Raw genomic sequence first — 17,853 nt, forward strand, 5'->3', positions numbered from 1 at the left:
GGGTTAGGCTTTGTTGTGGTGTGGGTTAGGGTTAGGGTAAGGGTCAGGGTTAGGGGCTAGACATGAATGGGAGTCAATGGAAGGTCCCCACAAGGATAGAATACGAGACTGAGCGTGTGTGTGTGTGTGTGTGTGTGTGTGTGTGTGTGTGTGTGGTGTACATGTATATATACTAGGGGAGTGTGCAAAATAGGCAAAATCTCAGTTACAAAAAAAGATTATGATGTCACGATATCCTTGAAAATGTTCCTCCTTTCCAAAAATACAGTTACAGCTCTTCTTGGAAAACAGGACATACATGTACATGGATGGACAAAGTGCTTCACTACTTTAAATCTTGTTTTATTTCTTTATAAATATGCATTCAAGAGACTCCAAATGAGAGACATTAAATGGGGAAACATTCAGGCTCTCTCTCCTCCGAGGGAAATAGTGCAGCAGAGGAGTGTTCAGCAAATAATGGACAGAACGCCCCAGACACAATCTGTGCAACCAAAGCAACCCTGACCATGTATAAAATATTAGCATATTTCAGGACTTGTCTGGATGGTCTTGAGCTAAAATGTCTTCATTCATACCTCAATGACCAAGAGCAACGCACGTGAAGCAGCTGACTGATGCGAGTGACTAAGCTAATATGCTAAAGGCGGACTGACCCGACTGCAAATACTAGACATTTCGCATCGTCAAAACAACACTGACGATACTATCACAGATTATTTATTTCACACACATCTTGTGTATGTAATGAATTCATTCTCTAATCTCACTTCTTTCTCTCTTTATTAAGGTTGAGCAGCTGCGGTTTGTCAGAGATCAGCTGTTCTGTGGCCTCAGCTCTGAAGTCCAACCCCTCCCTCCAGAAACATCTGGAACATCTGGACCTGAGTGGGAATCATCTGCAGGATTCAGCAGTTGAGCAGCTGTGTGGTTTTCTGCAGAGTCCACTCTGTCGTCTGCAGACTCTGAGGTCAGACTCCATGTTTGAGTGTGTTTCAGTAAAGTAGTGTTGACACTAAAGGTCAGACATCAGGCTGATCTGAGAGTGATCCACACTGAGGATCTCCAGGAGAAACGGAGCTTCTTCTCTGGTCTTTAGTCCTGTGACTGTGGCAGAGCCGTGTGCAGCTCCACATTTCAAAGCTTGCTAGAAGAAGAAAGGAGCTGCAGTGGATCACTGACTGTGAACCTCTGACACGCTCCATGTTGACCTTCAGCTTTCAAAGCAGGCTGATCTCTCCTGGATCAAGCTGTCACTGATCTCCCAGCTGGAGCTCCAAACTCTCAGCAACTCTGCAAACTCTGGACTTGTTGGCTTTCTGTCCAGTAACCTTGGCTGTTGACATGTCCTCCACTGGACTCTGCTTCTGTTTGGTCTTCACATCCATTCAGCTTTCCACAAGATCAAAGATCAAAACAATAGCGCCACATAAATACGCATAAAAGGAGTGTGAGTATTGACTTGATTCCATCAGGTCTCATCCACTAATAGAGTTGTCCAGTAAGAGTAAACTCTGCTTTGTTTCCTGGTGTTTGTTGTTAAACTCAGCTCATGTGTGTCCATGAAAAAGAGCAGAAGTCCTCGGTGTGTAGCTGCTGTGTGAGCTGGAGATCTGAGATGTGTGTGAACAGAGCTCTTCTCCTCCTGTTGGCTTCAGCTGTTTGGACTTTACATTTCTAAACTCTTCCAGTCTGAACCTTCTTCAGATCTCAATGACTTCAACATCAAACTTTTGTCCTCCAATCTCACTTCTTTCTCGCTTTATTCAGGTTGGAGAACTGCTGGATGTCAGAGATCAGCTGTTCTTCTGTGGCCTCAGCTCTGAAGTCCAACCCCTCCCTCCAGAAACATCTGGAACATCTGGACCTGAATGGGAACCCTCTTCAGGATTCAGGAGTTGAGCAGCTGTGTGGTTTTCTGCAGAGTCCACTCTGTCGTCTGCAGACTCTGAGGTCAGTTGACTGTCTGCTCCTGTTGTAGAAGGAGAAATGTTTGTCAGCAGCTGTGATCTGAGACTCTGATCCTGCAGTGAGAGAGTGGACTGAGCTCAGCAGCAGCTGACTGGTGTGTGTGGACATGAGGAGTGTGAATGTTGTGCTGACATGTGGATGACGTGTGTGATGAAGATCCACAACAACAGAACAGCTCATTGATCAGGACTCAGTAATGTGGAGCTGCTCATTTCTCCATCAACACATCTGATTGGTTCCTCCTCAGTGATTCTGCTGCTTTCTCTCTTTATTCAGGTTGAGGGACTGCAGTTTGTCAGAGATCAGCTGTTCTTCTGTGGCCTCAGCTCTGAAGTCCAACCCCTCCCTCCAGAAACATCTGGAACATCTGGACCTGAGTGGGAACCCTCTTCAGGATTCAGGAGTTGAGCAGCTGTGTGGTTTTCTGCAGAGTCCACTCTGTGGTCTGCAGACTCTGAGGTCAGTTGACTGTCTGTTCCTGTTGTAGAAGGAGAAATGTTTGTCAGCAGCTGTGATCTGAGACTCTGATCCTGCAGTGAGAGAGTGGACTGAGCTCAGCAGCAGCTGACTGGTGTGTGTGGACATGAGGAGGAGTGTGAATGTTGTGCTGACATGTGGATGACGTGTGTGATGAAGATCCACAACAACAGAACAGCTCATTGATCAGGACTCAGTAATGTGGAGCTGCTCATTTCTCCATCAACACATCTGATTGGTTCCTCCTCATTGATTCTGCTGCTTTCTCTCTTTATTCAGGTTGAGCAGCTGCAGTTTGTCAGAGATCAGCTGTTCTTCTCTGGCCTCAGCTCTGAAGTCCAACCCCTCCCACCTGAAGAAGCTCGACCTGAGTCTCAACCAGCTGCAGGCTCCAGATGTGCAGCAGCTGGTTGATCTTCAGCAGAGTCCAGACTGCAGCCTGCAGACTCTGAGGTCAGTAGATGGTTGGAGTGAGTCCATGCTGCTTTCAGCAGGTTTGGACTAAACACAGTCAGTGTGAGAACAAAGATCCAGTGTTTGACTCTCAGTGAGGCTGTGAGAGGAGAACGCTGAGCAGCTTCAGGATTGGACAGCAGAGGACACACAGTCAGCCAATCAGAGGAGCCACAGGCTTGTTGTGTTGGTGTGACAGTGGTGGTCCTTCATGAGCTCTGAGCTGCTGACTGCTGCTCTGAACAGGACTGAAGTCCTCACTGCTTCACAGAGACTCTGATCATCTCCTCTCTTCTCTCTGCAGCTGGAAGAACAACTGAGAGCAGTGTGTTGAGAAGATCTACCAAGAGCAGGGGTCCATTTCACAAAGCAGGTTTTGTGAAAACTCTTCGTCTGTTCGCCCTGAAATGAGGTGAACTTGGAGATTTTAGTTTCACAAAGGGAGGTGACACAATCCAGAGAATGAGATGTAACTTAACCTCTCAGTCAGTTACCCCAGTAACAGTCTGGAACTAGCCTGGTCCACAGCAGGTTTTTCACGACAAACCTTTGTAAATATTGATCAGGAGATGGTTATCAGACTGTGGCATTTACACAAAATTATCTTTTTAAGGAGAACAGTTTCACAGCATAGTCCATTATCTACATATACAACCTGTTCCGTTCTTTTTAGCCAATGACATTGTTTTATGCAATGTCAGACATTAAACATAAATATCCGTCTATCATATATATATAAATACAGATGAGGAGAAATGCTTGTGTGCGAAAGCAGCATGATGCAGTATCAGACTATTCGACTCTGAAACTATTCAGTTGATCAAACTGATTCAAATCAGCCTTTCTGAAACCGAAACCTCAGATTCCTGTCTCAGAGTAGATCAGCTCAGTTCAGGGTGAGACTCAGTGTTTGTTGAACCTGCTTTGTGAAACGGACCCCGGAGCTTCATCAGTCAGTGGCAGAAGAACCACCGGAAGAGCTGCAGTGTGAAGAGCAGTCCGGCATCGAACCAGGGTTCCTCTGGATGTGACTCAGAATCATCACAGTGTGTGGACTGTATCTCCTCCTCATCTCCTTTTTCCACATTAGTTTTCGAAGCGGATTGAAGTCTTGAAGTCCAGCTCCAGTTGTTTTTCTTCACTTTTTATCTGCTGCTGATTGTGACTCAGAAATTCAAACTGATAAAACAGTTGCAGATCTGTTCCAGAGAAAGACAGATGGTGTTTGACTCCATGAATCAATTGAGAAAAATGACAGACTTCAGAGCTTTGTTTCAGTGAAAGTGAAGCTCCTTTTTTGAACAAATCAAATGATTCTTGTATTCCATCAGTGCCTGTGTTTCCATTTCTCACGAGAAATGTGCAAAACGGAAATATCCTAATAAAAAGCTGGGAATGGAAACACCTACATTTTCAAAAACCTCCCAAATACTGCTGAAAAGCTTTACGTTCTCATGATGCAGTTTTTCAGGCAAGCCGATGAACAAGTATGTCGCAAAAGTGTAATGAAAACACTTCTTCCGTATTTTCTGCAGGTTTCTGCCCTGCTGGGCTTCTTTCAACACGCTGGGCTGACAAAATGATTTTAATAATTACATTCAGCTGGATTTAGATGTTTGATTGCTCATGAATCATCTTTGCATTGGATACATGTTTTTTGCAGCTGCAGTGATTCAGTGGTTGAGAACCAGTCTGTCAGCTGTCGTCTGACTGCTGGTTTTTTGAGGAGCCTGTTTGTGCTCCTTTTGTCGTCATTTATTTGGTGAAGCTGTGTGCTTACGGAGTATTATTTTTATGATGAAAATACGAGTTTATCATTGAGTTGGGCAGATTTTATGTTGTGTTTGGACTGGAAACAGAGAGTCAGATCTGGCAACACTGTATGTGACCAGTTCATGCGAGTAAAGATGGCGCGGTGCGTTTGAGGACAGAAATATTTTAACACTTTCTTGAAGAGGAAAATACAACACCCATCCTTGGTTTCAAACAACAGCAAAATGCCGAGTCTTATAAGAAAAATGATAAATGTTTTGTATCTCCGTCTTTTTCTGAGCGGAGTCTCGCAGGACGAGATTGTACGAGATTTACAACTTATGAGCTCAACGCCATTCAATGGAAACACCTGCAAATTGCTGTTGTGATTTGGAAAATATCCGTTTTGTTTTGTGTAATGGAAATGGAGCCAGTGTATCATGAACACTGTGTCTACATATCCAGGACTGGATTAAAGAAATCAAGTCTGCTTTCAAAGAATCTGCCTGGGATTGGAAAACGGTTTGTTTGCAGAATTAAAACCAGAAAGTTGATTCACAAAAATGGAAACATGTTGTGCAGCTTCAGACCTTTGAAGTCAGTCAGATTTGTGTCGTCAGAAGAGGTCAAATGAATGTGCAAATGCAAGTCACAGTGGAAGTTTCAATTGATTTTTATTTTTATTTTACTTTTGATTTTTCATTCATTACTCTTTCATGTTTAGAAGTAGTATCATGTAAGCTCATTTAATCAAATATCATTTCATAATCCTGCTCATATACAATCCCATGCATGCAGATTGTTTAATCAATAAAGCTTTGTTTTGACTGAGATGCAGACACTGCCAGCTTACAAACCAAAGTTTGCTTACTGCACAGAAAGTTGACAGGATGTGGTGAGTCTGCTGCGGGTGTTGAACTGAGTGTAACTTTTGTGAACTAACATCTCGCCTGATTGGTTGGTGTGAAGAATTCACTTGCAGATCCCACGTGGGTCGAAAGCATAAAGTTTTTTTGAATGTTCTATTGTTTTTTTTTGTGGAGAACTGAGGCTGAGTTGGTTTCTTTGGTATCGAGACAGGAACACATGCATCAGAGCAAACTATGTTCAGACCCGATATGAAGGCTCTGTCTTCCAGTAGAGGGAGCGCTCGCTCTTCCAAAAGAGAGTCCACCCCCTGCTGGGAGCCCTCTGAACTTTGAATCAGACAAAGAGGAACGTTCTGGGGTCAACTTTTGAGATTGAATTAAACACCCAAAATTAGTTTAAAAACAGATAAGTGGAGTGGAAATTCTACTTCCCACCTAAATTTTCCAGATTCAAAACAATACAAGTCTGAAATTTAAGACGTGTAGAAACCAACACAAACTCAGCTCTCTTTGATTTTCATTCATTTATTCTGGTGTTTTTCTCTTGAATGCTAATTTGTAATGCTTTGACTGAATAAAAACACATAAAAAGTTGAAAAAGCTCTGATGGAGTGGTATTACTTCCTCTGAGTAAGACCTAGATTGGTACATGGAGTCAGGGTTCCTCAGAAGCGAGAGACGTTTCAGCTCCTGAGAGGTAAGACACCACAGCACACGACTGACGTCTGCACACACCACATTAACACAGGAGAGGGAAACCTTCAGTAAAACCCCTCACCAGGACCGACCAAAGGGATCTGGTGTTCTGGGAGAAGTTTTATATCGAACTGGACATTTCTCAGAGGGGATCAAATTCTTTAGTGATGAAGTTAGGCGGGACAGGCGCTCATGTCCTCCCCGGACTCTTCAAAACTAGAATTTTACATAAAAAAGAGACCTTTGTTGTCTTAATAGCCGCAGACGTCCTCTGGGTTCAGTTTGGAAAGTGAAACATAAGAGCAAGAGAAACAGCTAAAGGAGAAAGGTGAGTGATTCTGATTCTGTCTTGAAATAAGAACTCATGACGTGTTTCCACTGACAGTATCGACTCTACTCACATTTTGATGCATTTCCACCGAGAAAACGTTCCTGGGACCTACAAATCACACACCTGAATAACTTGAGTCATCTGTAATGAGAGCGAAGGGATTCTCTCTCATCTTTAAAATGAGGCACCATCTGATGATGATGATTATGCATGCATGTTGTCTTGGTGCTGACATCTTGAAGTTCTGAGCCAGGGAGAAATATTTGGAACACTCCTTGTGGAACATCGTGCTGCACCATGGCAACGGCCACTTTTCCTTCAACTCTCCTCACCTGCAACGGAAACAACACATTAAAGAACCTCTCCATTCAATCATTCTGTAGGTTTTTTTTTTTCAAGGGAAATTGTCAGAAATCTCAAGGAAATGTAATTAAACATTGTCAGCAGCCTTTTTCCTGGACCCCGGCCTCCTGGACACTCATGCCTCCAACAGAAGCCGCAGGAGAATCAAAGTGAGCAACACTGGGAGTTGAGCTCAGAGCCTGTTCTTCGGCTCCATGCTCCTTCCTGTCTTGACGTCTCTCTGGTCTTGATGCCACAGGAGTTCTCTTGCTGCAGACGGAGCAGCGGTAGTGGGAACTGGTGGTTCCTTTAGTGATGAAAAGCCATTTGGACGACCATTCTGGCTTCAAGAGCATCTATAGGTGGAGAATCCAGAGACTCTCTTTCACCCTGTTTCATGTGGCTTCTCCACTGACTCCACCTTCTCATTGGTGCTGTCCTCCACTGTGACCTTCTTCCACCTCGACATCCACAGCCTCTGCCTCCATCTCCTCTCCTGCCTTTCCCGGAGCATCTTCAGCCTCCACCGCTGTTTCTTCTGACCTGACTTTTTCTGGAGTTGAACCCTTCAAACCTCGCCATGATCTGGTCTTTCGCCTCGTCCCTGACAGTTTAGAAATGCAAACACAAATATGAAGTTAAATGTATTCATAGCCAGTGTTAAGATAACTCAATTTATTTGGCACATTTACAATAAAAAGGATTAGATACAATCTTTCAAAGTGACTAACTGAAAAATATGAATCATCATATGAAACTACAGAGCAACAGCAGGTCGATATGGTGAGACTTCCTAGGAGAAAATGCACAATGAAAATTCAAAGTAAACCTGAAAAGCACTTAGATCTGTTTGTCCTATTGCAAGCTGGAATTCCTGATCAACAATCCACCGCTGTGTTCCGGTCATATCATTTAACATGAACTACATCTCATCACTCCGTTACAAGCAGGCAGTATCAGCAGTCCAGTGAACAGGTTACTTACGATAGAGTTATTGTTCTTCAAATGCAGTCCTCCTCGACACACGTCCCCAGAGTAGGCCGACTGCTTGGAACTTTGTGGAACTTCGTTGAACGTACGTTTTGATGATGGGGATGAACTACCCAAGCCGGAAACAGAGCTCAAAATGGGCTGAATTTGAATTGAGAACCCTGAACCTCATTTATTTATAAAGTATTTAACAATATTTCTCAAATAACCTTTAAACCTCTCATTTACAACACATTACTTACACTATTTTAATTATAAATGAAGCTTTTAACATCATAAACGTGCAGATGAAATTGTAATTATAACAGAATCATTTGACTTTAGCCATTACATGAACATTTAGCCACATTAGCAATATTAGCACCTTTAGCCACGCAGCATGTCAGGCTGTGTCTGTACTCACCACTCAAACAAGAGAAATGGACATTTTCCAACCTCACTGGCTGCATCTCATCACAAAGGAGGTCAGTCTTGTGTTATTCTGCTCTTATTGCACACTTTAAAACGTATAAACTCCTCCAGACCATAGATTGCATAGAAAACTCCAGACGTTTCTCTGCGCACCTCTAAATGCGGTCCCACTCAGAACTGCTGCAGACAATTTGTTCCGCCGCAACCAGGATTGCATTACTTGATGGCAGGAACCAAAATTTAATGGTGGGTAAACATGAATTATGCACTAAAAATGTGATGCATTTACAATTTTTTTTCAAAGCGATCTAAGGTGTGAAATAAAGTTTTAAACTGTAAAAGTAAGGAAGTAAAACAAAAAGCATTTTGATGAAATAATCATTTATTTTCTAAAGCCACATGGAGTCGCAGCAGGGGGGTGAGGGACACATTTCTTTTGTGCGTTTGTGTGTGTGTGTGTGTGTGTGTGTGTGTGTGTGTGTGTGTGTGTGTGTGTGTGTGTGTATTCTTTTGAGTGTATCAGGCATTCAAAATCTGAAGTTCTGCTATGAATTTGACACTTCAGCACCACGGACAGCACCATGTTTACTCCACCATGTCCACCATGACCCAGGCAAAGGCCAGTGACTGACCCACTGAGAACAGGTTCAGGACCCAAAACCCACCAGTTGAGAAACTGGCCTAAAGCACGTTGGGGACTGCTCAGGAGCTGGAAAAGAGAAAACTTTGATTTCCAACACCGCCTCTTCTCTACAGCTCTCTATTGCACATTGATGGTATTTGTGTGTGATCTGTTTAAACATACAGAAGGTATACAAATTATTTTCTCTTATCATATTATGTTAGCACAATAAGACACTGAAAAATACTGAACAGAAACATTGGCATAATAAAGAACACTTATCAGAAACTGAACCATAATAAGGCATACTGACGGACAAAATCGAGCTGAAATAAGGAAGATTTCAGAGAAATTTCAGTCATATTAAGACCATCACTGCCATCCAGTGTCCGCTAAAAGTAACTACCACAGATTAAACACACTGGCAGAGATCATGTGATGAGCATGCTTCACTAAGGCCACAGCTACAAAACACAACCTACCATGCAGCACAACACAGTTCAAACTACACAAAACCAGGAAGCAATCAACGCCTGCAAAACAGCTGAAATGAACACATTAGATTCAGAAGAGCCCTGCTAATGGCTGCATTCACCCCAAATACATGAATCACCGGTTTAAAGGTGCAGCGAGTAAGATTATGTCACATGATGTTCCTCCGCCTCCTCCCCTTTGGAGAGCGTCGTTCAGGTTGTCAGTTTTGGAGAGTTTAGGTCAGTTTGGACAGTTTGACAGACTCATCTTTTTGTCCACATAGAAAGTCTCTTAGAAGACGGCGGACCATCTGTTGGTTTTAAATCCTCCTGTCAGAAATCTCATCGTCTGTCTCAGTTCAGAAAATGTGGCGGCTCATTCAGAAAACTACATAAGCAGATCTGAAGGGAGTCCACTACTGAGGGTTCAGGAACTCTGCAGAGGCTCCTTCAGGACCAATTAGTTTAACCCCAGCGTGTAGCGGCTGAGTGAAGGAGGTCTGGACTCTGTGGAGGAGAGTCATGGTTTCAGAGACGCTGTAGAAAGACAGAATCCCTGCTGTGTGATCCAGGTACACTCCCACTCTGGAAGAACAGGGACGCGGGAGGATTTTTGCGCTATTGTCATGCTTGTAAAAGAATTGGGCAAGGTTACAACCTAAAGCCCAAGATTTGTCATTTCGTCCAAATTCACATTCCCTTCCCACCCCTGCTCTGCTGATGTTCTTGTAGGTGACGGCTACAATAACTCCTGTTCCTCTCCACTCCACCTCCCAGTAATGACGTCCAGTCAGACTCTCTCTGCTCACAACCTGAGGCAATTCAGTGAATCTCTCTGAGTCTGAGTCAGAATAAGGGAGAACCATCCATGTTAAAGTGACTCTTCTGTTCCTGTCAGATAATAACAGATTTCTCTTTGCAGAGTTTGGATCCAGTGTGATCTGCTGGGAATATTGTAAGAAGTCTGCTCTGGTCTGTGGCTGAGACATCTTCTCCTCTCAACAACAGTTAGAGTGTAAAGAGTTTCTCTTCCTGCTCAGCAGGGTTGAAGCTGGACCCTCCTCTGGTTTCCTGCTCCTGGTTCTGCTGGTGAGCTGCTGCCCTCTGCAGCTCGGAGACGTCAGTGATCCTCAGCTGGGAGATCTGTGAAAGAGGAGGCAGTTACTCAGCGGAGAAAGTCCTGAAATGTTGTCACTTTACTTTACTGAAAATCTACTTTAATAAAAATTGAAAAGTATCATATAAAATTGACTGAGTAAAATCTACAGCTTCTCTTTGTATCCAACAGATGAGTCCTAAATCCACGGCAACACTAGTTGATCAAATTTCAGTCCACGTCTTAGTTAGGATCTTTCAGGAAGCAGAAAGTGGAAACTTTCTTCAGATCATCTCATAAAAACATTTTCAAGCATAAAAAGCATTTAAGTGGCACAAATTCTGAGTTCTATTCTGAATTCTTTTCTTCCCCTCAAACTCAACAATGCAGGTCAAGGCTGCTGGAAAGAAAAGTGTAAGTAAAGATAATAAACCGAAACCAAAGAATCCACGTTGAACAATTTCTTTGGGACAAACTTTGCTCGTTTTCCTTTTCTGGAGTTCAAGGTTTTTGTTGTCACTGTTTCACCTGTCACATTATTCCACCTGTTGTCTTCATGTCATAACCACTCTGGGACACCGTGTTGGACTTCTTTACCAGAGCTTTAAGTCGCCCATGTAATCCAGCCCCCCTCACCATGTTGTTTAACGTGGCCGGGCTGGATGGTGTGATAAGTCAGCATGAGACCAGAGCTATCAGAAAGTCTGCTCCTTTGAGGCTTGTTCTGAAGAAAATCTCCTCTTAGTCTGGATAGACAGAAATTCTTCTTTTCTGACTCTGATTCTCCAGAAAGTCTCCTCTGATTCTGGTTCTGCAGGTTTCTCCTGTTAGAAGGACATTTTCCATTTCCAAAGTCTCTTTTGCTTGCTCATGTTCAACTTGTGGATTTCTTTGTAAAAGTGTGCAGCAGTGACTGTGTTGTACTTGACACTATATAAATGAAGCTGAATTGAATTGTATTTGTTGCTACAGTGATGGGATGATGGCTTGTATGACGGGTGGGGCAAAGAACAGGAGGATGCTGGGAAGGTTGATGGTCGTGATTGTGAGAGATCGGGAGGATGCGGGTCAGAGTTCAGAGTGTTGTTGTTCTGGTGCTGTCACTGTAGACTTTGACCAATTTCAAAGAATAAACCAGCTTGTTGATTGTCAACCTTAGTGTGATTCCTGTGGCCATTGTGGAAGTGTTCCTATATGTTTAATAAAAAATAAATTAGAGAAGAAAAACCAGGAACGGGAAGGATTCCAAATGAAACAGAGTAGAATAATTGGGTCAAAGTCTTCTTCAGTGAAAGTAAAGAAGTGAAAACCCAGCTGTTAGCTGATGCTAGCTGCTGTGGACACAGAGAAAATGTGAGTGAGTAAAGCAGCTGCTGTGTTTCTCATAAAACCCCTCAGTGAGCCCTGTCCTCATCAAGCTGTCAGCATCAGTTTTCTACTCACATCAGTAGAAATCCTCAGAAGGCGTCCGGACTCTGTTTGCTGTGAACACACTGCTGATCTAAAGGGAGGGGAGGAGCAGATGTGGAGAGGAGGGGTCAGACTGTGAGACACACTCTGGGTCGAACTGTGCTGAGGTGAACCGAAACCAAGAAAATACAAAGTCAGTGTTTTCGATACTTTTTACTGAGAGAAGCAGATTATCTATGTTTGTTCAGGGAGAGCAAAGTGTCGTTTCTTATAAAGTTAATGCATCAGCAAGGCACAAATCGGACTCAAACAAAACAAAACAAACATTTTCTTGATCTTTGAATGATTTCATGAATTTATTCCATTTTTTTGAGTTAGTCCCATAAGAAAATGAAAGATAAAGAATTTAGAGTAATGAATATTACTTTATGCATAAATTTGACTCAATATTTGCAGCGTAAATTAATTTTCTGCACTGAAGCATCACTGCGGAACTGGGAATTGAGAAAAGTTTTGTTCATAAACAATATCACAATAAACATAATTTCAACAATGAATACATCATCAAGGTTGATGATACCTTGAACCTTGAACCTTGATCATCATCAATATAAAATCCCTTTCAGGAGAGACAGTTATTTGCAAAAAATAAAGACAATCCCTGATTATGAAAGTCACACATATTCACATTTAAGACAGTTAATCAGTCTAAAAAGATGATGACTATGGCGATGACGACTAGTTACACTAGTTAAAAACATCATGAAGTAACGGAGTGAATCTAACTTCCTCTTTTATAAAACACGCACCTGGATGTTGCTGGTCCTGCTGAGAGGTCTCTGCCAGAGACTGCTGTCTCAGTACAGAGGCTCCAGTCGCTTTGGGGACTGTTCTCCTCCTCCCTCACTTTGCACCTCACAGTTTTCTTTGAGTTTTTTTTTTTCATTTCTCCAATAAATTTGTGGTGTTGCCACAGAAACTTATTTGTTGCTCTGCAGCTGTGAGATAAGTCCAAACGACACTCCTTCTCTTATCTGCCGCCATGTATCTGGAAGCCTTGGTGTGACGCCGGGGTGAGGGGTGGAGAGAGGGCAGAGTGAGCATGAGTGGAGGTAGAGCGGCAAGCACAGCAGAGGGGGGCACAGAAACTGAAATTCAAGAATCAAACTCAGTAGCGCACAAGCACCGACCAATATCAAAATGTCAATATTTCAGATCAGTCTACTCACCACTACCACTCGCTCTGCTAATGTTCAAACTGAAACATGGAGGATGAATAAATGAAGCTGAAGCTCAATGAAAAACAAATAGATGAATGAAACAGACCCTTTGAACCTTGGACACTAAGTGTCCTTCAAGGACATGTCCTTCAAACCGGTCAATTTAACAACAAAATGAAAACAGCTGAAGTCAAAGCACTTTCTAAATGTGGGACAGACGACTATTTGGGAACTACCAACCTGTTTCCTTACGTGATGATAGCAGAAACTGTTTGTGTCTTCCCTCTCATCGGCCTGACAGGAAACAGTACCCCGGATCCCTCCAGAATGCGGTCTTCCTCCTGCTTGACACCCAGCCGCCAGCAATCATGAGCTGAGGTGATGATCCCAGGACATAGTCTTTGTGGCTCCTTATCAGCTGGTGGACACCAAGCCAGCTCTCCACTCTGCCAAAACAGTGTCCACTCTGGTGCTTCCTGGTGATATGCGGAGTTGCTCCATTGCAGTCTCAGATCAGCAGCTGTCGTCCATGACCTCGACTTCTGCTTCACACAGTAACATGTAAAGGAAGCTGTGCAGAGATGCTTGTTGAGTCTCCACTTCCCCGACTGGAACCAGGATCCTCATCTTCGCTGCCTCAGTGGTCAGCTCCACCTGGAACCTACAGAGTACTCATCTGCCGGACCGGGCAGGCCTGCAGTGCCACAGCGAGTGCTGGCCCCTGCTTCTTATGGATGTCCTGTCCTCCCCTGCCATGATGGATCCAACTCCATCAACACTCATCATCGGGGATTCCATCATGAGGAATGTGGGGATGAAAGGAGCTCACTCTGTCCATCCTCCCAGACACAGTGTCATTGCAAACAGCGGCTTATTCGTATAAGCATAAGCTTATTAGTGTCCCCAGCATTTAGGTGAATGCCTTGAACTCAACAATAGAAACAATTCAGTGTGCTACACCGAGCAGAAAGTGCCAATGTAAAGCAGGAAAATTCTCATCAATCACAGGAGAGTTTGTGGACTACCTATCCAAAGAAAGTTTGTGCAGGATGAGGAGGCAGGGCAAGTGAAGTTTGTTCTGCCAGCAGGACCCCCTGAGCAGTCAAACTTTGTTCGTCTTCACAAGGAGGATTAATAGGCCTTAAGTATTGTTCAAAGGAATCTTTCCTCTTCTCTCTGAGTTTGCATCTGTGTTTAAGTCTCATATTATGACAAGTTTCACATGGTGTTTGGGTGGTATTATTCCCTGATTACTCTGAAAATATCTTACATGATGTAACGACAAACAAACAAAGAAGAGTGGAGAGAACAAAGAGAGAACAAAGGTACAACAAAGACCCTTCGATTAGAACCAACACTCCAGACGACCGGCTGGAGTGTTGTTGAAACATAGCTGGTAGTTATCTGGGGCGTGCAAGCTGAGGATCCAGGTATCAAATTACAAACTGGGGCATCAGGACAGACCGAATACAGACAGTCATTAGTCTGACCCACCACACTACAGCAAGGTGACAGAGTCCACATGCAGAATATGAAGAGTGATTAAACATCAGCACAATCATACAAATGTGACACTGATCATGCATATATGACCTTTGCCCTCTGAGAAGACCAGAAGCAGGCCAGAGAGGCCCTCAGGGCCTGGACAATCAGCAGCCATCCCAGGCCCCAGATCCCAGCTCCACCCCAGGCAGACATTGAAGCACCGTTGCAGACGGGGACAGAGGAGGGCCCTGCTCGGGACCCCCAGCAGCCATGGGACCCGGGCCCCAGGAGAGAAGGACCGGCAGGCACCAACCCCGGCAGGCACCCAGGGAGGGCAGAGCATTGGGCCTTTGGCCCAAGAGCCAAAGAGTTGATCCCACCCACTCAGGCAGAGGTCCATGACCATACCAGCCATCGCCCCACCCCAGTGCTCCAGCCACGTACCAGGGTATCACAACCCCCTATCCCTCCCACACCTTCCTCCCAGCCCACCTTCACTTCACTCTCCACCCACACACTTCCCTCCAACCGGCCTCCTTCCTCATATCACACCACCAATCATCAGCCCTAACTCAAACATCCTCACATTCCTACACCACTCTCCTGTCACTACCTGTACCCCCCACCCCCATGTGCAATTTTTGTGCATGCATTTTTAGTTTTCTTGTATAGGTTTTTATATAGTGTGTTTATGTATAGGGGATGTGTGTGTGTGCACGTGTACGTATATATGCATATTTATAATATAATATAATATTGTATATTTCTATATTTAAGCACTATTTAATGTTTAGTCTTTATTCCTAGCTTTTACTTTTACACTGAGATCAGAGAAACAATATTACACTAATCCTGAAGTGGAGCGAATGACATTAAAGGAGTCTGAGTCTGTTTTATCCTTTTCATTGTGATCACTTATAAGTAAGTAAAAGTAAGTAAGTAAGCAAAATTTATTTATAAAGCGCTTTTCCTAGATGGGCCATCACAAAGTGCTTCACAGTGGTAAAAAGCAAATAAAGATCAAAACATAGCACAGTACATAAAAACAAATCACTAAGAAATCATATACAAAGTATATGTTACTGCCAAGACAACGCTGATCAGAGAGTCCAGAATGCCTTCAGAAACCAATACATTTTAAAGTGTTTTTTTGAAGGCATCCAGGGAGCAGGTCTGGAGGAAGCTGGTTCCAGAGGCGAGGCGTGGTAGATGTGAACCAGCGGTCCCCCCAGTTTTAAAATGAGTCCAGAGGATAATCAGCAGGCTCTGATCCGACGACCTCAGGCTTCAGGCCGAGCTGTAGGGTGTCATTAAGTCTCTGATAAACATGGGAGCCTGACTGTGTAGGGGTCAAAAGATCAGCACCAGGATTTTAAGCTGGACACGGAACACAGCAGAAAGCCAGAGGAGAGATTTTAACACTGGTGTGATGTGGGACCTCCAGGTGGAGATGGGAGCCTCCACCTTCTGTTGGTGCTGGTCAGCAGCCTCGCACTGAGGACGAGCAGCTCTTTCTGGTTGAGGCAGTGAACAGGCTGCTGCAGTAGTCCAGCCGCGAGGATATGAACGCATGAATGATCCTTTCCAGCTCGTTCTTTGATACTATGGGTCTGAGCTTAGCGATATTACACAGCTGGAAGAAACAGTTTCTAACCAGCTGCTTTGGGTCGTGATCTAGTGACATCGCGTTGTCAAGCATCACCTCAAGGTTCCTGAGTTTGGTTTTGGTTGAAGGGCTCAGATCACCTAGGTGCTGCTGATTACTGGGGATGGCACGGTCTGATGCTCATCCGGTCATATTCTGGGGTCATGACCTCCAGTGGCCTCTTGCTCTTTTCCAGTGATCCCCTGAAGCCTGGCCTCCAAAAGAGGAGCAGCTCCATTCTGCTGGGACTCAGTCTCCCACCAAGCAGCTCACGTCCTCCACCTAGACCACCACATGGGGGCAGTATTGCCCTGTTTTCTGTCTCCCCATTCCTTCTGTTTCCCTCAGGTGGGCGTGTCCAGATGTGTGGAGGCTGCTGGGCGGAGCAGGGAGAATCACTTCATTGGTTTCACCTGGAACCAGTGGCCTAATCATCATGTCAGAAGTGAGGGGGGCCAATATTTTAGAGGTCTGTTGAGTGAGTGACCCTGGGCTCACATTGGCTCCAGTTTGGGCCCCACAAGTAATCAGTAGTCATTAAAATCAATGTTGCTCACACCAGTCACTGTACAGCTCTGGTGCAGTTGCGGAGGCCGTGTGGCGCTGCAGGAGACTCTGCACACACACACATGCATCTCTGCTTTTGGTTCCTGGTCTGGACTCTGGGTAGTCAGAGATTTGAGGCTGTAACAAAAATCAGCCATATTTCTCGATAAGAGAGCTTCACTATCCCATAACCAGAGTCTTTTCCTCAGCATGTGTTGCTGAGTGGAGAAAAGCAGCTTGAAATGGGAACAGATCGATGGTGAGAAGATCCCGGATGCTGCTTACGCTTCCTTAACACCTTCACCCAGCCCACTTGGGGTTCCAGCTGCTCGGGAAATGCTGAAGGGTGCTAACAGAACCACCTGTGCTTGATCAGCTTGCACAGCAGACTACATTAGCAGTAGCTGTGAGCTGGGGTGTTTGGGCCTCCAAAGCCATCAAACCGCTCTACTTCATGGAGTTACCACGTTATCACTGATGGAGGTCAAGTAGGAAGAGAACATCAAACACACTGAGCAGCAGAGAGGAGGAAAATAAGGTGCAGGAGAAAAGGATGAAAAGAAATCAACGATGCCAATTGTTGAGACTGGAGCAAAAAAACTGAAGAAAAGAGTAATCAAGAATGCTCAAAAGTTTCAAGTCTCTGCACAAGTTCTTTTAATTCAGTGGGAGGTTGATCAGACAGGGAGATAACCTGAATGCTTGCAACAGAAAAATACTGGGCACCCCGGGCCTCAGCTATGAAGATCTAACAGCATCAGAATCTCAAGCAGAAATGGCGCCGATCTCTCCTTTGCTCGGGAAATTAAACTTTCGTGTTTGCATGACTCAAGCTGATTGATGGTTACATTTTGATAAAACTCTGACCGTAACAGGCTGTTTTTCTCGGAGACCAACACAGACAGCAATCGTTTCATGAAGGTCACACGTATACTGAAGAGAATAATCAGGCCAAAGAAGTTCTGTTTCTCATGAGAAAAAATAGGGAGTGAGCAGGGAGGATGAGCTGACTCCCTGCTTTTCACCCTGAAACCGGCCTCAGAGAGTCAGGATGACAGACAGAA

General features: G+C 44.3%; 1 protein-coding gene and 2 long non-coding RNA genes across 3 annotated transcripts in view; 1 reads left to right on the top strand and 2 right to left on the bottom strand.

Annotated features, from left to right (window-relative positions):
* LOC115380944 (NACHT, LRR and PYD domains-containing protein 14-like) overlaps positions 1-17,853 on the top strand; it is a 148,769-nt gene that overhangs the window by 79,518 nt on the left and 51,398 nt on the right. The window contains exon 5 of the mRNA XM_030082261.1: positions 12,142-12,151. Within this exon, the coding sequence (XP_029938121.1) occupies positions 12,142-12,151 (10 nt within the window). The remainder of the gene's footprint in view (positions 1-12,141; positions 12,152-17,853) is intronic.
* On the bottom strand, positions 4,733-7,991 carry LOC115381906 (uncharacterized). The gene is made up of 3 exons (XR_003930482.1): positions 7,876-7,991; positions 7,313-7,495; positions 4,733-6,881 (listed from the first exon to the last, which is right to left on the bottom strand). It is a non-coding gene; the product is annotated as an uncharacterized LOC115381906 (long non-coding RNA).
* On the bottom strand, positions 8,742-12,911 carry LOC115381828 (uncharacterized). The gene is made up of 3 exons (XR_003930463.1): positions 12,703-12,911; positions 11,927-11,984; positions 8,742-10,530 (listed from the first exon to the last, which is right to left on the bottom strand). It is a non-coding gene; the product is annotated as an uncharacterized LOC115381828 (long non-coding RNA).

Source organism: Salarias fasciatus, chromosome 3, assembly GCF_902148845.1.
Source record: "Salarias fasciatus chromosome 3, fSalaFa1.1, whole genome shotgun sequence".
NCBI classification, from domain to species: domain Eukaryota; kingdom Metazoa; phylum Chordata; class Actinopteri; order Blenniiformes; family Blenniidae; genus Salarias; species Salarias fasciatus.